The sequence below is a fragment of the Solea solea genome, chromosome 12 (assembly GCF_958295425.1).
Source record: "Solea solea chromosome 12, fSolSol10.1, whole genome shotgun sequence".
NCBI classification, from domain to species: domain Eukaryota; kingdom Metazoa; phylum Chordata; class Actinopteri; order Pleuronectiformes; family Soleidae; genus Solea; species Solea solea.
In genome coordinates, this window is record NC_081145.1 from 21,969,210 (window position 1) to 21,996,545 (window position 27,336).

At 39.3% G+C, this 27,336-nt stretch overlaps 2 protein-coding genes across 7 annotated transcripts in view; one reads left to right on the plus strand and one right to left on the minus strand.

The window, feature by feature from the left end:
* Nucleotides 1–1,136: 1,136 nt before the first annotated feature.
* tmtc3 (transmembrane O-mannosyltransferase targeting cadherins 3) lies at nt 1,137–22,298 on the minus strand. Of its 3 annotated transcripts, XM_058644509.1 has the most exons (15): nt 22,137–22,274; nt 21,006–21,219; nt 20,383–20,601; nt 18,125–18,224; nt 17,163–17,278; nt 16,868–17,040; nt 12,335–12,587; nt 10,627–10,775; nt 10,191–10,311; nt 9,905–10,016; nt 8,880–8,983; nt 7,665–7,834; nt 7,017–7,243; nt 3,695–4,477; nt 1,137–3,188 (listed from the first exon to the last, which is right to left on the minus strand). In XM_058644509.1, exons 2-15 carry the CDS (start codon nt 21,192–21,194, stop codon nt 3,184–3,186), a joined length of 2,721 nt encoding a protein of 906 aa, XP_058500492.1. In that variant the 5' UTR covers nt 21,195–21,219; nt 22,137–22,274; the 3' UTR covers nt 1,137–3,183. The 3 variants fall into 3 exon arrangements, with proteins under 3 accessions (XP_058500492.1, XP_058500491.1, XP_058500489.1); XM_058644508.1 differs by having other exon boundaries at nt 1,137–4,477; nt 22,210–22,298; XM_058644506.1 differs by having other exon boundaries at nt 1,137–4,477.
* A 418-nt stretch (nt 22,299–22,716) lies between these two features.
* The window catches only part of cep290 (centrosomal protein 290), a 29,017-nt gene continuing 24,397 nt past the window's right edge, over nt 22,717–27,336 (plus strand). For all 4 annotated transcript variants that reach the window (XM_058644502.1, XM_058644504.1, XM_058644503.1 and 1 more), the window contains exons 1-7: nt 22,717–22,871; nt 23,696–23,773; nt 23,937–24,006; nt 24,115–24,161; nt 25,241–25,375; nt 26,421–26,474; nt 27,074–27,220. In XM_058644502.1, coding sequence (XP_058500485.1) covers nt 22,764–22,871; nt 23,696–23,773; nt 23,937–24,006; nt 24,115–24,161; nt 25,241–25,375; nt 26,421–26,474; nt 27,074–27,220 — 639 coding nt within the window. In that variant the 5' untranslated portion in view covers nt 22,717–22,763. The remainder of the gene's footprint in view (nt 22,872–23,695; nt 23,774–23,936; nt 24,007–24,114; nt 24,162–25,240; nt 25,376–26,420; nt 26,475–27,073; nt 27,221–27,336) is intronic.

Genomic DNA, 27,336 nt, shown 5'->3' on the forward strand with positions numbered 1-27,336 from the left:
AGAGAGACCGACAATAGTATACTTGTAGTACATTGAATTTCAAAACGGAACTTAATTTGTGTTCTAAAATTGGATCGGCACTGGGATCAACATCCTGGGGATGGCACGACATGCCTCCTGTGGTACGAAATGAACTCCAGGACATGTTTGAACTCGCATGATTTATGTCCACGGGACTTGTTGAACTTGGGTTTTTGTATTCTTTTAGACACCTTTCACTTCTAACGCATCTTTGGGGACCAGTGTGAAACAAAGCTCACTGTCACAGAAAACAGGACTGCCAGGAGGCACATGAGAAAAATCTACACCTGCTTAAGTCTATGTCATCTGCGGGTCTGGGGTAGACTGCCTTTTTAGAGTTGTGGGTGGGTCTGGGCGGCCCATTGTTTTGCATCCTCTTGGATTGCTACGTAGGCCATGACCTGTTCTCTTGGCAGGGACTCAGTTCTCAGTCCCTGTGCCTGTGGTTACATCATCCCCTCTTTCTACTCTTGTAAATGCTGTGTTCGTCCTCTTTTGTCTTCCAGCACCAAAATCAGCACTTTTATATCATGACACACAGTGGATGTTACTCAACTGCTGCCGCCATCATCAAGCTCAGATGTGTTGTTAAGTGACTTTGTGTTTTAAGACCGTTGTTTGGATTTATGAGAGTTTGGAGTGACACAGACACAAACAAGGCGGTAGTAAACCAGGCAGCTCTCATGTCCCTGCAAGCTAAAAATAACAGGGAAAGTGAAAGGTCAAAGGCCGTCTTAGCCACAGATATATTCATAAAAAGCATGATTTAAGTTCTCATAGATTGTTTGAGCATTTTTGTGAGCATGTGGCATGCATGGTGCAGTCAAAGCTCATTACCTCACGCAACCACACAAACCCTTAACTATCACCTGAAGTACTAATATGTCCTGTAATTAAAGGAATACTTCAACAATTTGCATTTAGCCTTGTATTACTAGAATAGGGCTAGTATTTTTGAAAAAGTGGGCTTCCCAACCTCAGTTTCCCCTGAGTCGAGAAATATCTCCATTCTTATTTTTGTTGCGTTCCCTACAGTGACACCCAACTGTAACTCATTTTCCATAGGCAGTGGGTTTATAGTACACATGTTGCAAACAGACACAGCACAACAAAAGTGACGAGACATCGTCTCAGTTTATTTAATAACCTAGAACCCCACCACCAAGGGCTATTGCATAAAAAAAAAAAAATCATAGAAAAATCAGTTGCTCAGAAAAAAACCCGAGGTGACAGAATAAAGTTTCCTTATTCAGAAAAGCCGTACCTACTTTTTCGGAGGGCAGACAGTCGATTATTTCATACATGATTCAACAATTCATTAGTTGTTGACGCGGTGACCGTTATTAGCGATTATTTAAATGAAGCAACACGACCATGAGTTTAAAGTATACTGTCATTGGTAAACAAAAAACATCCACAGTATTTGCAGTGCATATTAAAAAAAAAAATTAATAATAAATAACACTGGATACATGAACACTGTAAATATATGTACATAGAAATTCAGGGAGAATGCATAGGAGAGCTGCCCAGTACCACCACAGTGCTCTCAAATTACAGTAATCAGACTGGAGAATTGCACTGTGCCGAGTCACCGGACTAAAAACAATTATTGCACAGTGAGAGTGAAAACATGATCATGGGAGTTCACGTCAGATCAAACGGAAGGAACAGTTCTACTCAATTTGTTCCGTAACAAGCGTGGCGAATCCGACGCTGGCTCACAGCGACAATCACAGGTCTACTCATGTTCGTCTCCACTGATGATCGATTACTGGGCCTCTCAGTCAGACCTCTCGAAAAGCAGCCAGAGGCTGTGGTTTTATCCAAGGATTTATTTTTTTAGACCGTAATGAGTGTGTGCATTTGCCATCATCAGTTTAAAGTACAGTATTCGTACTGTAGACAGCATTATTGATCATTGATTGCAAAATAACTTTTCAGCATAATGTAAATCAAGCAATTTAATTAAATTTTTTTTTTTTTTTTTTTTAATTTTAGATACTTTATTAAGGATAAGGGAAATTATTCTCTGCATTTTGACCCATCCTAGAATTAGGATCAGTGGGCTGCCACACTGAGTAGCGCCCGGGGAGCAATGGGGGTTGGGTACCTTGCTCAGGGGTACCCCAGCCCTTTCGACCTGGTGGGGACTTGAACCGGCGACCTTCCATTTACAAGCCAAGCTCCCTTTTCACTTGGCCACAGGCTGCCACAGGCTGCCACTGTAGCCAACTGTATAACACATAAAGAGTCACTAAAATAACTGCAATAAAACACCTGTCAATATCAGTAGTGTTTCAGAAACAGAGGTTGCCTCAGGTTCACTCGTTGGATATGAAACAAGAGCATCTGTCTGGGCTCATCTGACGAGGACAGTGGGTGGGCAATCCCACAATGCGATTATTTTTAATTACGTTTGGATGACACGCAACAATCAAGTTTTTTGCCTAGTGTAGCTTTAAATGTCGAAAAGAACCTTTTGCAGTTCACACCGACTGAAACGGACACAAACAAAACAAGTTCTTGTTGACCCGTTCTTGGAAATTGTGGAACATCTGAATAATATTTCACTATCAGTACGTGGCATCAGCGTAGTGCTGGAGCGGTCTGAAGGAAAAGATCTGTTTTCTGCAAATGTGCTGTGAAAATTACTCTTGTGAAGCGGAAGGAAAATGAAGAACACATGATGAAGCAGGAGACTGATGATGAGAGTACATCATTGTTGACGGTCACTTAAAATGGGTGTTTCCAGGTCAGAGGAAAAAAGAAAAAAACACATTCACAGCAGGAAAAACACTCATCTCTAATGAAATAACGCTGTAGTATCTAAAGGGTAGCAGAGAGACGTGAGGATGCAGGGGGGTAATGTGACAAAGGGAATGAGATAATAGTCTTTAGATGGCATCACAATGAAATTTTGCAGTGCATTGCAGCTGTGAGCGCAGACACTGATGATGTATTTGGCAGGAAGTGCTGAGTGAGATCAATAAAGACTTGTAGACATTGAAATGGATCATAGACCTGGTGTTGATGCCGAGCAGTCAGTGATGTTTTGCTCCGTGTGGCCCGGCTTATTTCGAGCCTCAGACTCTGCACATATCATCCCGCCTTGAGGAAATCTGGGGAACATGTCATTTCCTTTAATTGTCCGTGATACAATCAATCTGTTTTTGAAGAAAACAACAACACAGGAGTGAGTCACACCTTGGTGGAAAAAAAAAAAAGAACACAAATATCCAGTGACAAAACAATATGAATACACATAAAGAAAAAAAAAAAGTGTGGATTTATAACTGCTGGAGAATTTGCATTCAAATATAGCAAACACACACACACACACTGGCATGTACATCTGCCATAAGCTTTAAATAGTTGATCCCAAATTGACTTTGTGCTTATTGTTAAGAGTCTCATGTGTAGATCAACATTTCCCTTCTTTACACAGTTAGTGTTAGAACAGGACCATGCTGAGTGGCCTGCAGTCACAGGATTAAATCAAAGAAATAAAATGGCAATTGATAACGAATACATAAAGAGCTCTATAAAAAGTAGTCCGGCAGTAAATTACAACAACGTCAATCGCCGCTTAATATTCGTTCAATCTCCTCGAGTCTCTTCAAGGCAGCTGCTCTTTTCTCCTCTATATCCTTAATCTCTTTAGTGGACTTACCCTTAGTCCGTTTGTCAGACTGGCTACTGTCCAAAGACTCTGATTTGTCCACGCTCACACCCACAAGGCTTTTTGCAGAGGATTTCCGCACATTCTTCTCATCCCCAGCCCCCGCTCCGACAGCATCAGCACCCCTCCCTTCCTCCTCGCCCTCAGTGGCCGCCTCCACTCCCCCAATGACTCTCTTCACTTTTTCCTCTTTGGCTGTCGTGGTGGCTCCCTCTGCTGAAGAAAGTGGTTTCCCCGCTGCGCTCATGGCAGCCATTTTACTCTGTACGATACTCAAGTGACGACGCACGTACTCCTCGTTTGGTGCGAGGGCTAGTGTTTCCTCCAGGCAGCGCTCTGCCCGCGGCAGGTCACGCTCCTCAAAGTAGACCACACACAGGTTGTGCTTGCCTTGGACGTTGGTGGGGTCCATGTGTAGAATGCGCTCAAAGCAGGTTTTAGCGCCACGGGTGTCCTTTTTATGGTTCATGAGGATGTCGCCCTTCAGAATTAGCCCCTTGATGTGCTGAGGGTGGTGGTGCAGTAGCTCATCCAGCACTGGCAGCGCATCAATCTCCCGTTTAGACTGAGAGTAAAGCAATGCCAAATTAAATAGGGCACTGCGGAAGCCGGCCTGCAAATCAATGGCTTTACGCATCCACCTCTCGGCTGCTTCATTTTCATTGGCATCCATGGCCAGCATGCCAAGGTTGAAGTAGCCATTCGCATCTTCAGGCTCCTCCTCCACATAGGTGAGGAAACGGCGGTTAGCCTCAGGCCAGAACTTTGGGTCACCTACCACAGAAAAGCAAAGACACGGTATGAGGCAACTTTTTTTTATTAAAATGTGAAACATGGTGACCTGTTTGAATGCAGAATTGACAGCTTGAGTCTGTAAATAGTTTGTTTATTTATTGTTGGCTTTATGGGCGTGAAGAGGAATTCAACAAATAACAACATAATTCTGATGTGATCCAGCAGAGGGCACCCTAAAACTTAATTCTCTGTTGACTCATCAAGCAAATAAGATTATGCAATTTGCCACAACAGCATAGTTGCCCTACATCGGTGGGTGTGACAAGACCAGGGACTAAGTCGTTCACGATATTATTGTGATAATTGTAAAAATATTAAAATGGCATTTTACAAGAAACAAAATGTAAGTTTTTTTTTTTTTTTTTTAAATCACAGATAGGAGAGACATTTTAGTCAATATTTTCAAGTTCAAAGCAAGAATCTTATCGTGGCAACAGACCACTTTTGTGTCCCGAGCACAAAAAAAAGGAGGTTCTGGAATGACCGGAAAGATGAAATAAATAAATCACTCACACTGTATGTTGGTGAACCAGACCAAACATGTTCAAAAAAATCATATCATATCAACACATCAATTAAAAAGTGCTTTTGTGGCTCTGTTCAATAAAGTTGTATATCATCTAATCGTGACAATAAAAGCACTTGCTGTATTGTGGAGTTTGTACAGAGCATCTGTCTTAAGCAACTTGGGCACCATCGATAATCAACTTCAGTGGGCCTCTCGCCAGAAGCTAGTTAAAGTGCCTCGCCCCCCCTGCCCCCCCAAGACAGTTTTATCCACTATCCGGTCCTGATAATTATCTCAATTGTCTAGAGATAAACATACATCTGGGTAATGGTAAATGTTAGGAATCAATGTCACAGTACATTTGAACAAATTGGGCAAACTTGATTGAAATTCAGTTTCTCGACAGCCACATCCTCCATCCATGACTGATATCCATCTGTGTTCTTATGCTTGGAATTAATGTCACAAGTAAATTTGAGGACATTCATTTGTTTGAACTTCCACTTTTTTGATAGCATAATCCTCTAATCCGGAACTGAAATTCATCTCCATCATCTATGGATGATTAAAGATAGAGTTATGGTGACTGTTCAGGTCAAAGGCTAAGAAATGTTTTTCAGGGTGCGATAACACATCTGCTGTCACGATGAGGGAGAGTAAACTGACCTAAAAAGACTGGTCTGCTATGGGAAGTATCATGTGAAAACGGAACGTATCACTTATTTTAATCAACGTCGTCATTTGAAATTTAATGTATTGGTTTGAAAATATATTGCGAAACATTTGAAGGTCCCCTTATTTGTTTTCACAGTTCAGTTTTACTTCTTCAAATTCAAATTCAGTTTTTGTGCCACACATCTGGGTCCTGTCAGTAAGGCGAAACCTATCGAAAGCAGATGGGCGAGAACTAAGCTATTTTTAAAGCTGATCAATTCAGGATCAAAATGAGCGATTTGTCCCAAAGTCGGTCTGCTTTTCAGTTTAAATTTTAAACAAGCAAATGATCTCCGTAGCTTAAAGGGAATGGGGGGCGTAGAACACAAGCAGAAGTGGAAGTTGGAAAGTGAAAAATAAAAAAAAGAGCGATGGTTGGAGCTCAACGCACAGCATACTTGTGTGCACTTTATACAAAAAAAGTTCAAAAGACACAGCTGGCAGAAACCCTGAACTGTCAGAGCTATGGACAATGCCAGAGCAACAGCAATCAAGTGACCCTTCACTGAACTTTGTCATCTGAGAAATGGCTAAGGTTCCACAATGAACGGATCAAACTGCTGCTGGAGAATGGTTTGAAAATGAAAGAAAAAAAAATTAAATCACATGAGTCGCATATGTGGTCGTTCATTCACACAGAAAATCTATCATCATAGACAATGCATCATTTTATTCAGGGACAGCACTTGAGTCATATAAGGACTTGAAAGGAAAAACAAAGACAGAACGGCGCGCTTGTAAGACTCTGAACAATTTAAAGAAAAAAGGAAAACATCTGATTGAGTTGGGTAAATTCTGCAATGTGTCATTTTTTTTAGACGGAGGGACAAATCATGTGTTTGTCAGTCCATCAATGAGTTTCTAGGAAAAGTCTGTACACCTGTGATGATATTATACAAAGTTCAACTGGGATGAACAAGCCTCTGACATATTGCAACTCTAAGAATGAACTTAGATGATCCATACTTTTTTTTTTAAATCACAAATCATGAAGCACGACATGACAGAAACTTGGCAACGAAGTCGGGGCATGCAGAGTTCACTGCAGCAAAAAGGGCGAAATCTTGAATGACTGGCTACACCCCAAAAAGAACTTATTTCCTCAAATTTCATCAATTCAAAGCCCTTGAAAGGGTGTTAAGTCGCACTTGCCAAGTGCTACTTGAGTGCAGCTGCAGACTATGTAAACTATTCTCTTCTCTGGGTGGTTATTGAGAATGGTACAAAACGTCTACTGGTTCCCAGTTGAAGCATCGGAAACAAGTCATCCCCACTTAATGATTTATGGACACTCACCAGATTCCTGCATGAGAAGAGCGGAGTTAAAGAGAGCCAGCTTGTGCCGTGGGTTGAGCTCCAGAGCGTGGTTGAAGTTCTTCAGGGCTTCCGATGGGTCCTTCATTTCAATGTTGACGATAGCCAGGTTGTACCACAGGTCGGCGTTTGTGTGGTCGAGCTCCAAGGCTCGGAGGTAGGCGTCCCGTGCCTCTGTGAGCTTGTTCATCTTCAACAGGAGCTCTCCTCTGAGTCAAACAAAACAAATGAACACTAATGAAGAGTCCTTAGAGAGTGACATTGTTACTATAAAGCATATCCACTGTCACCAAATACAAGATTAACCAGACTAAGTAGCTGCAATGGCTTGGTGTTTGCTCAGTTATACAGTTTACAGAAGGTCTTGCTGGTGTTGCAGAGAACAGAGTATATTAAATTTGTAGTATTTTGAAGTATTTGTCATTTCAAGGGTTGGGAACTTATCGTTTGGCATTTTTAAACACACTCTAAAGTGGGAAGTTGACCAAAAAAAAAGAAAAGGGGAAAGAAAAAAAAAAAAAAAAAGAAGTTAGAACAGACTGGACATACTGTATAAGCCATTTTACTCTTGTATATACACATGGCACAAACAGAGGCTCTTTAATCATGCTAATGAAATCAAGATCTTGCCTGCTAATGTAGGCTTGTTTGAAGTCGGGTCTCATGCTTATCGCTTGTCGGTAGAGCTGGTCAGCCTCTTCCAAGCGTGACTCGTTGGCCCGTATCAGATTAGCCAGGTTTATGTAAACATTCAGATGGTTCGGGGCAACGCGGGTCGCGTACTTCTTACCTGGAATAACCTGATGAGTGATAAAATAATTCATTAGTCTCACTGTCTGAAAACCATACTTAATTTATAAGGAATGAATGGAAGACTATGTACTATTTCTAGGTGGTGTTGCAGCGACAGGGGCTGTGTTATAAAATCAGATGCTATTTAGGAAACTGGACCATGTAGTATATGATTATGAAAAGAAGACTTTTAATGAAGTAAGGAGAAAACTGTAACGTCATACCTGTGTCATTCTCAAAGGCTGTGTTCTTACTGTACAGATGCTGATAGGTTTTACATAAGGTCTGCCTTTGAAAAATGCAATAAATAAAATAAAATAATTTTTAACTCGCCTATGAACTTAACTAAATGCAGCAGGATGTTGCATCAGGATCAAATGTCTGGTTACAATCACTTAATGACTTAATGTGTGTGGAGCATAACATGTGGGAGGATGAATTTCAACTTTGTAATATGGTAAATATCAATTTTGAATTAGCCTACACTAATTCTCAGTATCCAATTACCTGGATAGTACTTTGGAAATAACTGGTATTACTGTAATAATATCTCCTCAACACACTCCTACCATTGTCATTACCAAGCAGGAAACTGCAATAGAAATAAGATATTATCACATTATAGTCACTTCCCTTTCACAAAAATATTACCACATTTCTACCATGCTGTTACCGGGATGTAAATTAAAGCGTTAGAGTGAATTAATTAATTCGACAGAAATGCTGGGAGAGCTTTTACTTTGAAAAAGGTACAGAGAGAGTGTTGTGTTTGTGGTGTATTTGACAAACGGAGCCACACATCCAGTGTGGCTGTGGATGTTTAAAAGGGAAAACTAAATCCCACAGGTGCATGTCAAAGTAATGCAGAGATGGATCGTAAATTGTGGTCTGCTACAGTATGTGCTAGAGGGCTTGATTCAAGTCAATGGCCATGACCTGCATCTAAAACTGGAAATGTAACTTGTGCCGAATTATGTGATCCTGAATCTACTTAAAAAAGTTGGTTGTTTACTCCCTACCAATTGTGTCAGTTGTGGGTATGTAACATGATACCTGTGGCATGAGGGATTTGGCAACCAAGTATGCATCTTCTGCCTCTTTGGACTTGTTCAAGTTCTTGTAGGTTCTTCCAACATTCATATGTGCGCCAATGTCATCTGCAACGAGATTATATTGAGAAGGAGGGAGGAAAGTTGTTTAAGAAAAAAAAAAAAAAAAAAAAAAAAACTCAGTCAAAAAGAGGTCAGTCAAGACCAAGAAGTAATGTGTCATAATTATCACCACAGGAAATGCACATAGGGTTAATGTGTTTATATTGCTATTCTTGGGGGGGGGGGGGGGGGGACTCCTAGGTGATGAAGTGGTAAATGTTGAGCTGTCAGAGCTGATGTCAGGCTTCATGAAAAATAAGCCACATGGAAAAACAGGAAGAAAAAAGAAGGCAAATCTGGCAGAAGCTTTAGTGCCTTAACTGCATTTGGTATTATCAAAAGAATATGTTGGGTTTTTTGAAGTGTGGTTGAATGAAGTTACTAAGAACCAGCCTGAGACAGGCTCAAACTGAAGGCACAAACTAACATCTGTTGTTAGTGTGATAGTTACCGTCAGTACTGTGTAATCTAATTTATTTTACAGTCAGTGCTGATCCCTTTAACTATATATATATATATATGTATGTATGTATGTATGTATGTATGTGTGTGTGTGTGTATATATATATATATATATATATATGTATATATGTATGTTTATATATACACACACACACACATACATACACATACATATATATATATACACATACATACATACATACATATATATATATACATACATACATACATACATATATATATATATATGTACACACATATATAAAAAAAGATGATTGTAAAATAATTTCAGTCCACCATAACTATGTGTATTTTGCCACATCAGACCTTGAAAAGAATAGTTGAACAAAAAGAAATTCAAAGACTGGACTGAATCAGCACCAATGAAAACAACACAGATTACCACAATTCCCCTTTAAGAAATAATCTGATTCTAGTCTGAGTTGTTGAGTTTGGGATTCTTACCTGGCTGGACGCGAGTGGCCTGGAGAAAATAACGCAGGGCCTTAGCATAATGATTCTGATTCTCAAGCGCGTGGCCAACATTATTCCATAACTTGGCATTGTTCTTGTTGACCTACAGGGGCAGAGAGTTTATATGCATTGCTGATTTGTCATGTTGTGTGAAATACTGACTACATTTAGACAAGACAAACTTCTATTTGATGATTTAAGCATGTCTTTTAGGTGATGATTAAAGATGTGCTTCAACGCTACAATACAGCCAGGATAAACAAGACACCCATCTTACCTTAAGGGCAGAGGTGAAGAGAGTATATTCTGACTCCCAGTCCCAATTCCTGTTGAAGGTTTTCACTGCATGTGTGGTTAAAAGCACTCCAATCATCAGCCAGGAAATTTTCTTCAAGTGGCTGCAAATAAAACAATTCCACAATTAAATGTCCATGTTAAGCCAGTTCAGTTTTTCTGATAATCATTCTGTGAAAAATGTAAAGCCTATAAAATATAAAATAACTTCCAATTATTATAATTAGCCACACATAAGTGAGAGCGAGTAACGCTTAATATTGCAGTGACAACAGTACAGCGACAAGTCTTGTGTTCTGGTTTTCATGTTCTCCTCACACCACAGCGATGCGAGTAATTTCTGTTTATTGTAGGCAAAACAGACAAATTATAGTTATTTGCTTGTTTCAACACAACTATGATTTTAGACAGGCACTCACCCTTTGTGCGAGACAATCTTGAAGCCATGTGCGACAAGAACACAGAAGCCCATGCTGGGCACATAAAGCACCCTCTCTGCCACAACAAAACCCACAGGGAAGAAGAGGTTGGACGCAGGAATAAAAGGAAGGATGATCAAACACAGGGCCTGAGTGAAAGACAAAAAACAACTTTAGCTCAAGTTTTTTTTTTGGGTGAGGGGTATCATTATTTTTATTATGTTAACACTGTTTCTCACAAATGTGTGTATACAAATTTCCCCTAAAGTGGGGAAAAATAAGTTCTTGCATGCCACTTGTGCACAGCTGCATCTGAAAGGAGGTTTGTGTGGATGGTACTAATTTTATGATGTGCAAGAGTGCACGAGACACACAGTATTCTACACGAATATACAAGATATATTCCAAGGGAGACCCAAGTAGGTTGATATGATATTGTTATGCAATATATTATTTTAAAATGCTTTTGGCAAACTGGAGTAAACACTGCAAAAGTCATAACTCAGTTTAGTTTGAAGTGATTTGTGGCGCCCTTTTCAGAGTCTGAAGCTAATAGCATTACAGTGAGGAAGTTTACTGACCTCTATGTACAAGAGCCATGACCCCGTTGCATAACAGATATAAACTTCTTTTTGTGTACCAAAATGAACACTCACTCTTTCTTAAAGTATCTCATTTACTCTTCATTTGGGCTGGCGGTTATATTCTGACTTTTATTATATTTACTTAGTTTGTTTAAATGAAAAATAATTGAATCAGTCTCATGATCCCTCAGATAAAGATAATTATGTTCAATCTTTATTTTGTCTAAGAAAATATGCTGTCAGTACAAACCAGAGGGAAAGTGAAGACTGACAATGAGAACCTTAACATGACACACACAAGCCACATTCATAAAATGATCTCAAGTAGATGATCAATTTTAGCAATGGCCAATCCAAATGATTAACTGCTATTTGTGTTGAACTGTGACTGTGGCTGCTCAGCACGAGGAAACTCTTTATCTGATGGCTTTGATACAGATCTTTGAACAATGAAGCGATTCAGCATAATCTCTGCAGTTTAGAGTAAATATACACATGTCAGTAATGTAGATAATTACCGGGAGAAACAAGAAAAGGAGTCAGCTCTGTTTTCATATAGTGGAAATAGAGATGTCACGATACCAAAAATGAGTGTGAGTGGCCACCATGACAAAAATGTCTTCAAGGCATCCAGTTCTTAGAATACATCCATGTTTTTACATGGGGTTTGTTATGACATGTGAGGTCTACTTCTTCATGACCTCTTCTGAATGCCAGTATTAACTGCAACACTCTGAAGCACATATTGCCGCCATTAGTTCTGGAAGAGTCACAGCACCAAAACTTACCGTGCCTCGGTGCCTCAAAATAATAGGCATCATCTGTGTTTTTTTATTTATTTTAGAATCGAAAGGTATCGCAAGTATCGGTTTTTGTGACATCCCTAAGCGGGAAGAGCTCGGGGCAAATACCGTGATCCCAAAACGATCATGTGATGGTGTAATAATGCACCCATAATTCAGCACTACAAATTACACGGTACATTGATCTACAATATAGCGGTGGAACAAAGACTAAATTATGATCTCTTATGTTATTATAACAACTGTTTGACGCAGTCCCACTTGTGAACATTTGTAAACTGGAACAATATATAATCAAAATTATGACAAACTCCCTCTCACCATAATGACAATCTTGGCAGAGCTGTGTCTGTAGCGCAGACTGTGGTAAGCCAACAGGCCCAGAAAGGTGTAGAACACCAGTGTGGCTACGTTGCGGAGGTCTAGCAGCGACTCCACCAGAGGGATGGTGCCCATGGTCCAGTCGCAGCAGAGCTCGGAGGGATTCAGCAGGAGCCATGCATTCACAGGGAGTAGGTAGTTGAAAGTCAGTTGTCTCCAGGGAGTGGGGCTGACTGCTGCTGGGTTGTCAAATCTATGAGAGGACACACAAGCAAAAGGTTTAGCCCACCAATAAACCTGAGTAGAACAGAAGAAGGTACAAAAAAATACAGTATGGATGATAACATATGAGCAGGATATTTGTGATAAATGGGGAAGACAACAGACGACAATGATGCAGACATTAAAATTATCCCGCAATCAAGAGCAACATAGGAATGGAGACATTTCTGTGCGACATATCTGATAATTTGATCATTACCTCTGCCAACGAGGTTATGTTCTTGTGTGTCTGTTGGATGCGAGTGAAACTATTTTAGACCTAAGGAAAAAAAGCAAGATAGGGTGGTGTATCGACACTGTGGGAAGCAGAGCAGCCTTGGCAAAGTGCTATCTCTGGTTTTGCTTGATTTATTCGATTTCTTAGGAAATCAACTCTCTTGATTTCTAGGGAAATCAATTCTGTAATAAATAATAAACTTGTAGAGTGCAATTCAAAGTGGCAGCTAACTAGGGTGCTCATCATGCATTTTTGAAGTATGAATGGAGCATGAAATTCACACAAAATGTCATAAAATCCTGCATGTTAAATTGTATTGATACAGCTTCTTTTTAGCAGTGGTGTGGTTCTTAATTTTTCATTTTGCACAAGTTGAACTGCATTTTCATTCTACTCCAATATATATACATAGAAATGGGCTCAAAGAAGCCTGTAGCTGGGTAGCCCGTGGCCAAGTGGAAAGGGAACTTGGCTTGTAACTCCCCGGGCGCTACTCAGTGTGGCAGCCCACTGCTCCTAATTCTAGGATGGGTCAGATGTAGAGAAATAATTTCCCTAAGGGGATTAAAAAAAGTATAAGATTTAGATTTAGTCTGTGCCAAGCTTTACTGTTTACATTTTTTACTGTTAATCTAGCACAGGACATACTAAAAATATCTGGCATCACTGTGAGCCCCAAACGCTTCCCATAACAACCATAATCCTAAACTAAAATCACAACGTTTTGCTTCAACAATACAGTTTTCCCATATGCTCAAGGTAAAGCATCTACTGCTACGACAATCATAAACATCACCAATAACAGCTACTACTACTCCCAATACTACAACAACAAATAGCAATAATACATAATAATATTAATGACAATGTCAGATGTGTCCTGCTAGTGGAGTGAATTATCTAAAATATGGATGAAGACTCTCTGTCGTCCTGTCAATATGTAGGTGTTTTGACTATACAAGGTTATTTGTGTGACATCTCCCCATCCTTAATTCCTGATTCCTCCCTCTTTGGCACCTCCTGCCCCTAGTTGTACTCAAACTGCTCTGGTCATTGGTTGTTTTAACAAGACGACTTGTGGGCAGATGATAATCTAAACATAAAAATGTATAGTCTTAAAAACAGAATTTCTCAGACAATCTGGAGATTGTCTGAGTGGACCGTATCACGCTCCACTCTGCATACAAGGAGAGGGAGTGGAGCGTGTAGACAACATCAAGTTCCTGGGAATCCACATTTCCTCTGACCTCTCATGGAGTGTGAACACTTCGCACCTGGTGAAGAAGGCTCAACAAAGGCTCTTCTTCCTCAGGAAGCTGAAGAGGACTGGACTCTCTCCTCAGCTGCTCACAAACTTTTACAGAGCCACGATAGAGAGCATCCTGTGTCTCAGTGTGACGGTGTGGTACGGCAGCTGCACGTCACAAAACAGGAAGGACTTAGCCCGGGTGGTGAGAACTGCACAGGGGATTGTGGGCCGCCGTCTACCTGATCTGGATTCTGTTTACACCGCACGACTCCAGAGGAGGGCCAGACGGATAGCAACAGACCCCACCCACCCAGGCAACGCTCTTTTTGCACCACTTCCATCAGGAAAACGGTACAGGATCATCAGATCCTCCACCAAAAGACTCAGGGACAGCTTCTTCCCCAGGGCTGTGAAATCAATAACCCCCTCCCCCCCTCCCCCCTCTGTAGTGGATGACACAGGTCTGGCACTAAGTTCTGCACTTTATATTTATATTTATAATACAACTGCCCCTTTTTCCCCCTGTACATACATGTCCCTGCACTGTTCACTTTTTGCACATTTCACCTGCAATAACCTTTCTTGTTTTCTGTTTTGTTCATTCGTATTTCAATGTTTGCTGAGAGTCTCGGGAGGAAATTTTGTTATGCTTGCATAATGACAATAAAGAATCTTGAATCTTGAATCTTGAATCTTGACAGCTCTAGGATTAGTACAACTAATTGTCTGGAATTTTATCTTCACAAGCAAATGCCACCAGTTTAAGCCTGTGCGACAAGCGGTTACCATTTGGCCATTGGCAAAGCATTATCACTTGTCAAGTACACCATGCACATAATGAACTTTCTTTGCAGGTCCTTGCAACAGCACATCTGTAAAATGAAATTACAAATATACATATGGATACCAATTTCCTGGTCCTTTGTTTGGCCCTAAAGTAAAAAGCTATTTTTAAATTTAAAATGTAGGAATCTTCATTTATGATTTTTCCAATGGGTTGTGCTGTTTTGTAAAACCGCTCACTCTTTTGTCAGGAGAGACAATACAAAGATCTTTATAATTAAATCTTTAAATTACTAGAGTGTTTTCTAGACTACTATATGATGATTGGTTTAGACTTAACAGGGATGTTGGGATGAATAAGGTTTGCATATGGAGGTATTTAGTCATTAATTGTTGTGGGCAAGAGGCAATCCTGTGCTCTTATATGAACATTTTTATCTTTTGCATCATACAATTTCTCTGCAGTGATAATAATCCCACAGTTAAGTCCATCAACATCTTAAAAATCACGTAATCATACATTTCCTTGAAGGGTGACAGGGTTTTTTTTCCACAACTTAAAAAAGTAGAAAACACTCAATGAACAATAATTTGAGACAAAAAAAAAAGAGAAACTACTCTACAAAGCAGTTTCAGTCAACAAAATAATTATTCAGATTCATATCACTTGTGCTTGATGATTACAGAGCAGTTTTATGTTTCAACAGATGCAGCATTCACAGGGTCAAGCACGTGATTTTGTAAGGTCATTGACTTGGACCAGTTGATTATTGAGTCAAACTTAACCTTAATATTAAGAATAATAAAATATTTTATTGTGCATCTATGTGGACCTTTCTTAGGTGAGCAGCTCACTCTTGATTACATCAGAGTGGGCAAACATTCCACTGAACAAATGAATGAATGAATGAATGAATGAATAAGTTAATTAATAATGAAGTTCATTATCTTTTGTCTTTTAAACAAAGGTTGATGTGAATAAACAAATAAATAATTACAGATTTCAAATTGTATTGCATTCTTAGAAAGTGTCCTGGCCTTTCAGTAAGGTTCAGTTAGGTTTGTGATTCATTGGTGTGTAAGAGGAGTGTACATTTTACAGTGTTTTTCGCAGAATGCAGTGGCACTGGCTTTTGAGCTCAAGGAATAAATGCAACACTGTATTCCAGACTGTATTCCACTGGCCTTCGGGATTTACATATCTGGGGGTGTTCATAGACAATAAACTGGACTAGACTAAGAACACTGAAGTCCTCTACAAGAAGGGACAGAGCTGCCTCTATTTTCTGAGGAGGCTCCGCTCCTTTAACATCTGCTGGACTATGCTGAGGATGTTTTATGAGTCTGTGGTGGCTAGTGCTATTCTGTGTGCTGGGGCAGCAGACTGAGAGTAGCAGATGCCAACAGACTCAATAATGCTGTCGAAAGTGCGGGCGATACTGCAGTATGGCTCTCACCCTCTCCAACGCTCTGGTCAAACAGAGGAGCACCTTAAGCGAGAGACTAATTGCTCAACTATGCACCACTGAGCGCCACAGGAAGTCATTCCTGCCTGTGGCCATTACACTGTACAACTCCTTCATCTGATGATCGCAGTCTTATGGTTATCTATAAAAACAAAACAAATAAACTAAAACAATCTATACTAATTACTCATCCTCATTTCATTGTTAACTATTTGTATATTGTATATTTTCAAGATTGTCTACTTTATTATTGTATTATTTTATGTTATATTTATTTCCTTTTATTGCCTTTTTTACTGTATTATTTATATCTATATCTTAAGCCCTTGTTTCCACTCATGCTGTATTTCTACCTCACTTTGCACGGAGCATCTGAAACAAAAACCATTTCCCCCCGGGGATTAATAAAGTATTCTGATTCTGATAAACAAATGTCAGTTACTTTTGTGCAGATAAAAGGCAGCAGCTGTAGCAGAGCACTTTCTTCTCCCATTTGAACGGCATGTAGTTGCCGCTAATGAGATAACACTGCCTACCTGGTGAAGACGGGAAGCTGGGACTGGATGACTTGAACTCTAACGATGACAAGCAGCAGGGTGCTGATGATGAGTACAATGAGCTTCAGCAGAGTTTGCAGGACAGCATAGGGGAAACCATCTTTCCCCTGGAGGACTTGCCACAGAGTGTCCAGGAGGATGGGCAAGGTAAACTGAGAGTAGCAAACAAGATAAAGGAAGGAAGATGTTGATGCAATTCAAGGAATAATTAAATAGAAATTGAGTATCAATTAGTCTGTTATGCAGACAAATAACCAAGATTAGCAAACCTTACCCCTTGTGCAACAAACACTTCATGGACACAGCAGACGCCGATGACAGTGATCCCCTGCTCTTTACACAGTGTTGCTGCAGCCACTAGAATTACTGTCAAAGCAATAGGAGCCCAAACTGGAACAAAGAGAAAAAGAGAATTGCACGCAAATTATAGATAACCTTATAACAGTGGTTCATTCTTATGTTCAAACGGGGCAAATTCCATACTGGACAGAACCAAATTATAGCTTTGCAGCCTGAATATTGTCTTAATTTGGAGGACAAAACCCGTTTATGCCTTCAACCATCCAAGCATCATTTAACAAAGTCACAAAATAACATATTTGAACTGCAGCAGTAGGTCAACAACTTCTGAGTGCCATGACGTAATGTTGCTTATTTTCTCAATGGATTTTTCTGTGGGAGTGAGTTTCCAGTCGGCTGTGTCATGGTGAATTAAACTGACAACGTTCTCCTAAGTGATAGTCAACTTAATCTAGCACAGATTGTATTAGATGAGCCCTTTGTTAAGTGGCTAAAATCTGTTTTTCCTGAGAGTGTGCCTGCCTCCCTCTCCCACTACTTGTCAGCACACAGAGCACTCAACACAGTCAGCTGGTATGTAAGGCACCGACTTTGCATCAAAACCTTACACAACCATATATATATATATATACGTATATATATATATATATATATATATATATATATATATATATATATATATATATATATGTGTCAGTATATTATCATTTTAACCTCTGCAAAACAATTACACTCTGGGAAATGTGGGATGTTTGACCCTCTCCATGCCCCTGCTGTTGTTGCAAACCTCATTCACATTTGACCTTTTAAAAGAACGATACACCATACATTACAATCAGAAGCTGGTATTTTGGTTTGCTATGTTCTTCAACGCCTCCGTCACAAGTGTTTTAATGATGTTTCATGTAAGACCCTGCTGATGAAGAGTGGACTTACCAATGGAGTGGTCTGCACCTGTTGATTTTGTGTATGCTAGGAAAGCAGCCAGGAGGAAGATTGAAGACAGAAGTTCAGCTCTGCCAACCACACCTGTGACCTGATGATAAAAAGTGACAACACGATGGATTGAATCCCATTTGCATTTCTCAAATTTCCCTTCATTTAACAAAAGTGGTGGATAATATCCCATACTAGGATATTCTGCAAACACAGTCCAGGTGTCTTGAAAAATAACACACATCTGCTAATCTCTAGGTACTTCATAACCTATAGAATTAAACGTTTCATGCAAATTCATTACAAAACGATAATCCATAGATCTTCATTGGCCAGAATTTTGTATTGAAAAAATATTTGTACTAATGTATCGGTCTTTTAGTCTCAGACAGCCAAGTTTAATACAGTTAATCTAGCAATTGGGGGCGCACACACACGTGTATTCCAAGCCTAAAGGAGACTTTTTTGCAGCAACCTCTGAATGTAGTCTTAGTGACCAAATGTGCCCCAAGTGACTCATTCACACCAATATTTTGAGCCATTCACTTGTGATCAGATCACTCAGTAGGAATGCTATTGCAAGGTCTGAACAGGGTGAAGAAATATGAGGAAAACTTTTAAGTCCATCCTGTCAATCAAATTAAATGTTAAGATTGACAACAGTTAATGTGGTTGCTTTAAGCACTGATCGCATTTCTCATTTCTCTGTTCAGGCAGTGAGTTGCAGCTTTTCCCTAAGTGCTTCTTCATGATGCCACTGCTGGAGAGTAAGATCCTCTTGTGGAATACCCTTAATAATTTGTATTTGAAGATTCTTGGTGTAATGTAAAAAAAAAAAATCTAGAGTCATTCAAAAAAGGACAGATACCCCAGAAGAAAAAAAAATAAAATTGAGTGAGCCATGGGGACACACAGGCACTCTTTGTACATGCTAATCATGAAGGAACCTTCAGTGCTTGGAGCATAACTCAAAAACAAATGATCTGTTCAGAGAAAGATTCCAGACGGCGATAACATGAAGACCACTTGCTGAGCTAACTCTAAGGGCTCATTTGTGAGGCAAATGGTTTCCATTCAAAAGTTTGAGAGACTCTGCATAGATGAGAGAATGAGCAGGATGGGCGCAGTGGTGCGTGATGTGTAACAGTAGCACTCTACTCCAAGGAGCAGAATGTTTTCTTTGTTTTTGCTCTGGTCATGTCCTGTCCGGTCATCAATTCAATGATGCTGAATGGGATGAATTACAAGTCCTAATTGGGTAAAAAGGGTTTTCAGATAGGTCCTATAGAAGGAAATAAGATTAAGATCAAATGACCAAAAATAAACAAAAGGTTTCTGGTTCCCAGTCAAGTTCAATGAAATGTGTGATCTTGATAACATCCATGATAAACTGTTCAAACTAAGTTTCAAGTTAAAAAAAATAACTATAGAAATTTTAAAACCCACTGTATATACACAGAGACAAACAATGTACAGTTTCAGAAGATGACTAAAAGGTTTTTGATCAGCTCAAGCTCCAGTAAAGTGAACACCCAGGTGAACACAGTACTTTTGCCGTCTACTACTTTATTTTGGCAGTAGATCTGCTGATTGTGCATTGGTACGTTATGTGTGCTTTTAAACTTTTACAATCCAAAAAGTTTAAAAGTGGGACTAAACACAAACAAATTTAACAACCACTCTCTATGATGCTTTCTTGTGTCGTTTCTTGTATGTTGTTTGTCTACGTGATGTCAAACGTGACTCACTGAGGGAAAAGAACAGAAAGACAACTATGCTCCTGGTAACGGAAATCAATCATCTGTTTTAAAATCAGGTTTATATATTTTGTTAAGAAAGGAGACTCAATTGGACCTGAAGATAAATGATAAGTGTTGTCTGCCTAGAACTGTGGAAGTCATATAACATTCCCATTAATCAATTGGGTACTATTGTATAACTAGGAATAAATAGGCTTATTTTGAGAAAACAGTAACTCTTATGTGGTGTCCACATGCTGCACATGTGAGCGTCACTAATAAGTCCAACAATCATCACAAACTCTCATTTATAATTGAAATTGATCTCTCACTGATGTTTTCACAGTGAATACCTTTTAGTAGAGAACCATCATCTATTTTACTAACTAATATCAGTGATGTAGTTTAACACAGCAACAGTCATTGAGATGCATCATCTCAAAGTTTCAAATGCAAATGTATTTTTAGTCATAATATACATAAAATAATCTTGTCTTCACCCAGGAAGTGTACACTTACTGCTTCAGTGTGGATGGGGTGCACAGCAAACAGCAAAGCAGCAACCAAGCTGGAAGTCTTGTCCAGGAACAATCGGCACACCCGTAGGAAAAGCACACACACTACAGCGTGTAAAACCACATTGAGCAGATGGTACGAAGCTGCACTCAGCTCACTGAAGAGGTAGTTGACTCGGAAGGTTAATACGGTGAGGGGTCGATAAGATTTATGGCTCCGCTCCTGTAGCAGGACACAGATTTTATGCAGGTCAGTTGTGTAACATTTAAGTACTAGTCCAGGTTTTCTGAAGTGTGGTTGAAAACATGGCTGCCACAAGGAAAATTTGATTTTAGACACTTAACTAAATACTCACCTGATAAACTATACATCAGCTTAAGTGTAGAATTTCTTTTGCCACTATATCTCACCAGAAGACAGCCATTTTGCAAAAGAACTGAACTTTGAGCCAGCATTCATGCCTCAGGCAGGATTTGGGCACAGGGTGGGGTGAACAGGGCGGTAAGCACTATGTGTCAGTACCTTGTTCAACCACACTTCAAAAATACATGTCTCTTTTTTATCATTTATTGTTTCTTAAAATCAAATATCAAAATGATTATAGTATGTTATGGACCACAATTAACCTCAGCCATGGGCGTTCCCCAAAAGTCATTGAGAAATAGGTTACGGATAGCAGTTGAGGGTCGTAGGTCCTTGTTGTCAAGGATGGCTGAGACGTCATCAAACACAAAGCCGCATGACAGACTGTTCCAGTAACATCCTACAACCAGTCCAGTCAAAAGTAAAATCTCCTTCCATGACACGGCAGCCATGGCTGACCAAAGCCGTCATTGATCACTGTGCAAGAAAAAGAAAGTTCCAAATTAGTCAACAACATTCTTTATTTCAAAGTGATAATGCTATATTAATGGGTATTATATTTTTTTTCTTCCCCAGTCCTTCTTTAGTTTACTCACTAGACCTTTAAACCACAGCTTCATCAACTGGCATCCACACAAAAACCTACACCCAGTCTGTTAAATATTGCACATGTTTAACTGTATGCTTTCTGAACTATATAATTGCGTGATGATCACAATCTAGTTTGATGAGTAACTATTAAGAACCAGGCAGGTTGATTTTACTTACAAGCTGAAAACTAGAACTGAACAATTGAAATTTAATCAAATTTGCAATATGGCCTGCTGCAATTTTCAAATCGCAGGAGGTGCAATATTTTTTAAAGCCAAAACGTGTCAGATTACCATTTTATATTAAATATTGTCCTGACCAATACCACATCATATTCTACAGACTGAAAAAAACATATTTCTTCTCTGCACAAATATTACACAGTAATCATTTAAAATATGTTATTCAAATAAAAATGAGATTAATTTTGTTTAAATTATCATTCCCTGTGATATCATATCGCAATCTCGGTTAAAATAGATAGATAGATAGAATTAGTCAGCGAAAACCCAAATAGTCTAGCAACACGTTCAGTACATTGACAGTCCGCAGCAAAAGCAATTACTGGTGTATCGTTATACAGCAAGCCAAAACAAAAATAACAACCGTTATTTAACTGGCAGACACAAAATTAATCAAATAGGCTGCCAGTCGGTAGCGGGGATGTGAGAGTAAAAAACACGCTGAGATTTTTCAGCCACCGTTAGCTAGCTAACGACAAAGTTAACTTAGCAGCTAACTAGCTTGACGCCAGTGTGGATGCCGGATAAGGCAAAATCGTCTTTTTAGGACTCTCGACTCACCGTGTCTATACCAGAGTAGGCAGTGGCTGCAGCAGTGAGTTCAAAACAACAAACAAGTCGAACGTTTACTCACACGTACACATGCAGGCTACACAATTCAGCAAGCAGCATTCCACTTTGTAGAAGCTAGCTAGCGTCGGCACATCAGCCCTATCACTTCCGGATCAGAGTTGACAAGTCTGGGCGAGTGGATGAGAACAAACTATAGTGAGCGACAAATTCCAAGTTTTAAGTGCAGTATCTAAGTACTTCGCACTCCACGCCTTCGTTAGTTGATAATGTGCCATGCAATAGTGTACTCGCCGATTTTTTTCTGGTTATAGTTTATTGTAGACTAGCTTTATAAGCTAGTGGTTGTTGTCAGCGGTAACCTAGCAGCCTAAGCATCAGGGAGTGGAGACGCCAGAATGGACGTTTATTCATCTGTCACATACATTTTCCGTCTGTCGGATATAAATAACCAGGACAGATCTTATCGTCACGTTCAAGTACTAAACTACAGCGTGCAATACCAATGGTGAATCAATCTCGTCCCGATTCACCATCAACAATTAGCATAGCTTTCAAAACTAACACCAACATTCTGTAGTTATCGCGGCTCAAACTTTCACAAACAACGAAGCAAAGATGCCGCCGGCTGCCCTTGAGTGGGATAAAGTGACGACAATTGAGCCGGCGACCCTCCATCAATGTGGGAAAGGCCAAGTGGACGAGGTCTTCGACATGTTCATTATGGTAATGCTTCACACTCCACAGTGGATTTTTACTTACACATAAACATCTGTATAATTTGTATCTGCCTTTCTTTTTTAAATGATGATGTATGGTTAGCCAAGGCTGTGGATGCTTGCACAGAAAAAAAACAGGAGCGTTTTAGGAGACTTTGGGGCCCAGGGACTTATATGGGTGGAACCAGGAGGCTCTACATGTAATTGCAATGAAGTAAGATTGAGGCAGGTGATCTGAAGTGTGGCACTGACACATATATTCAGCACTGATCGTGCTGTGTGACCTCTGTCCTTATTGAACAGGCTGACATTCTCTCAGTAAGGTTCAATTAATACAATCCATGCATCCACCTTAAGCGATTGTCCATCCATCATTCCTTTCAAGAAGTTTTTATTGTCATTATGAGACATAATGAAATTTTTGCAGAGAATCCCGGCTTTAGGTACACATAAAATAGCAAAAATAACGAACGAAGGACTTGACATTTAAATAGACATAACGAAAGGCATTTAAATAGACACAACAATATCATGTTATAAAGTCCATGATTTGATGTAGTACAATTTAAGTTGGACTAAAATGTTAACCTGTATTTTTAAAGTTTGAATTTAGTTGGAGGGTTAGTGTCCGTATGATGAACAGTCACACTTCAAAAAACCCAAACTGTCACTTTTGTAATTTTTTTTCATTGCTGTGGACTAATCAGAGCTCTCTCTGGGGTAATTTTGACCTTTTTGGCCTACCCTATTACAACTACTGCTTTGTCAGCAACCAAAAAACTCCATATTTGTCTGTTTTCATATTAAACTACTTTTTCTTTTTCTATGCAGACAGAAGATTGGGAAGTCAAGAATAAAACTCCACAGGACATTGTTCATGTCTTCAGGGTGTTACAGGCCATGCTCAAGGTATTCATTTTTGTCATTTCCTTCCTTCCTACCAAAACACATGCCAGAAAGCGTGACATGGTATACGTCATACCATACCACACCACCCTCTCTATGTGTTTTGTATTTTAAGAGGTGATAATATAGGTTTGATCTAATTTAATTTTCTCCCTCCATCTGGTAGATAAAGGATCGGGAACTTGCTGTTTCCATCAAATTCTTTGAAGATGCTGTGGAAGAAAATGCAAAAGCTGGTTAGTGCACAGATAACATTTTAGTAGTGGAGTAGAGTGTTGTTAAGAAATGTTTAATTTAGAAAAACAACCCCACGTACATTATTGGTTGCGGCCTCTGTTCTGCAGAAAATGAACTCCTTGCTAAGGTGTCGAAGCTGGAGCAAGAACGGAAGGTAATGAATGCATTTCAGCATTTGTCTGTCTCTATATAATGTATAATTCTACTGTCCGGACCCTTTGGTTGTGATGTGAGAATACAAATGTCTGCAGGAGTCACTCTGGACATTCTTCAGAGTAACTCAGGATAGTGAGTGAGTGACTAGGCTCATTCACGCTCAACCCAGGTGCTAGGTTTGAGTGAATTGGACAAAATAACTATAACATTTTCAGTTCAATATTTACTGTTTAGTGAACTTAATTACACAATAATGATACATTAGACCATCAAAATATTAAGAACAATGCTTGACTGCAAAGAAGAATAATTAAGATAGTAATTATTTTACAATGTACAATATATTACATATCTTGAGTTATATTCATTGTTTACATTTGCACATATTTAAACTGGAGCCTTTGCGATTCTTTAAGTTTGTTGTTTGCATTTTGTGATTTGAAAGCTGCACATTTTTTAGCCACACTAGGCATCATCCTCACACCTCCAGATATTCTTCTGCTGTTGTGAACGCAATTCATGCAGACAGTCTCCCACTGCACTTGTCATATGTGAATATTAAACTCTGGATCCTGTCCTATCCCAATTATTTCTAAAGTTCATGGTTGAAAACGGCTTTTTTTTTTTCCTTTTCATATAGTATTCAATCCCTTGAACTACCAAGGTCCTTTTTTATTTCTGGGATAAGTGGCACAAATATAAACATGAAGAAAAAAAAGTCTTTGTGCTGCATTATTGACAGCAACAGTGCCAAATCTGTCACAGAGTGTGGGACCCTGGCTCCAATGGGATTGGTTGTGATGACTGAAAGACGGCACATAAGAAGATTAGCGCTAATTCCTTGCGTACTCACAGACATTACTGCTAGATTCAACTTGGCTGTCAAGGTTTTTTATATAATCAGAATTCTATTTCTATTTTCAGAAACATTTCCAGGCACAGTCAACGTTTCAAAGAACAATCAAATCCGTGTTGAAATGTGTAAATGACTGTATGTATGTTAAAGTGGTTGTAAACAGATGCGTGGGATAGTAGAGTAATGCAGTTCTCTGCGGGGGTTGTTTGTGTGTCGCTCAGAACCTCGGCAATGGACCAGACAGCCGCTTTCTGAGAGACGAGATCCGGCAGCTTGAGATCCAACTGGAGCAAAAGGATAAGGACCTGACCCAGTTAAAGAAAGAAATGGTCAAGGAAAAGAAAACCAATGAGGAGGTAGGAGCTCATTACTAATACTTCCTGTGTAGCAATGGACATGGCTTCAGTATCCTTGTATGACCGACTTTGTGCGGATGTTATTCATGGAAATGGGTCCAGAGGGATTTATTATAATATTTTAAATAAATAAAGATTATTTTGGAAAAAGCAAACATTTAGATAAAGTCTAAATAAGGGTGCCCGTTCATAAGTTATTTGAGCAATAATCCCCTGTTTCATTAATCTTATTAGACCTTGTCAACTCAGTCAGTTTCCACTAACTAATACTCATGTTAATACACAGGGAAAAGGCTATTTCTACTCCATCTGTAATATGTTATTGAAGCAACAGACAACCTTTGTGTCCCTGGCAGTTTCTGTTTGGTCACTGTTGAAAAGACACTGATACTTTTCCCCAGACCTGGTGTTGTGTTGTGTGTTAAAGTATAAGCACCTCTGCTAGAACGACGCAGTAAAATAACAGATTAACTCTATTCTCTTCATTGTTGGTGGTACAGAATAAATCAGTCTCTTAGTGTAATAAATCAAGTTGTAATTTCTTTCATGGAAAATGTGTCCCAGTGGCAAAGACAACAAGACTTAGAGGGGATTAATATCCATTGTTTATGATTAAATGTTTAAAATGCAACTTAGGAAACACCTTACTTAATGTGTACATGATGATTTTTATGTTGCTTACTGTTTTCCTTGATCGTGTTTCTTCAACTGTTGTTTTGTTAATTCTACATTAAATGTGCTGAATTACACCGATTTAATGTAAACTTTTAAAACTTTTTTCTTTTTCCTTTTGTATGTTGTATTGTTTATGCAGTTTATGCAGTTTATGGTTTGAATTGTGGACCCCAAGAATAGCACTGCATTAGGGCACAGCTAATGGGGATCATAATAAATAAATGGTATTGTTAAGCATTAAGCACCATTGGGGTCATGAACCGGTTAACACAATTACTCTGTGCAAACAGTAAAGACAGAAAGTTGGCTATTCCACAACATTTTTTTTGCCGTTTTCTGCATTTAATGCCTTTTTGCTGTTTTTTCTCAGTTGGTTGTGCGAGCAGAGACAGCTGAGGATGATGTGAAAAAGCTAAAAAGAGAGGTAATGTGAAGGCTGGAGCTGCCTTTTGAAGCAATGTTTGTTTTATTCTTTTCAAACTTCGTCCATTTTTCCCCCCTTCATTTAAATCTTCTATTGTGCTCCATTGGCTCTGTCATCACCACTTAAAATCCATCATCTCTTTTCATTTCTTTCTATTCTGCTGTCACAGTTAAAAAAGCTTAAAAAGAAGGTAAGAAATGTAGGTAGTATCATTACCTTTAACTAGATGCCTCATGTCACCTCATGTCAAAGAATGCTGAACCCACCCCCTAATCAACTTTGACAAGGCAGCTGACGGAGGAAGATGAACGTGTATCCTGCTTTTGCCCCCCAGCTTTAAAATGACAGTTCATGGTTTTTGAAAGAAATTGAAAATAAAATATATGAACATTACATGCAATTAACTAAGTGAATTAACTCTTTATGTCCGAAGGTCCCTGGCCTGTGTAGTGGAGGGCTGCAACTAACGATTATTGTTATAATAGACTAATCTTTCTTGAGTAAATTGACCGTGAGAAAAATCTTTCTGTACGGCCATGTGTCATTGGTGCTGGCTACCTTTCCTGAGACTAACTGTGTCCTTTCCTGTACCACAACAGAATGAGCAGCTCCAGCAGGACGTGCTCTTCTATCGTGAAGAGTTGGAACAGAAAGAGTCGGTTCCGTCCAGAGAAGAGAACGCTGAAATGCAGAGAAAAATCAACTTATTGAAACGCCATATCTGCCAGAATGAGGAAGACCTTCAGGTACTTGGATCTGTGTTTCTACTATAATATCTGCTAAATATTGGCAAGCCCAGTGATACTATAGCAAAATGAGACCTCTCTATCCAGTGTAATGTCTCAGAGAATAGTTTTAAATT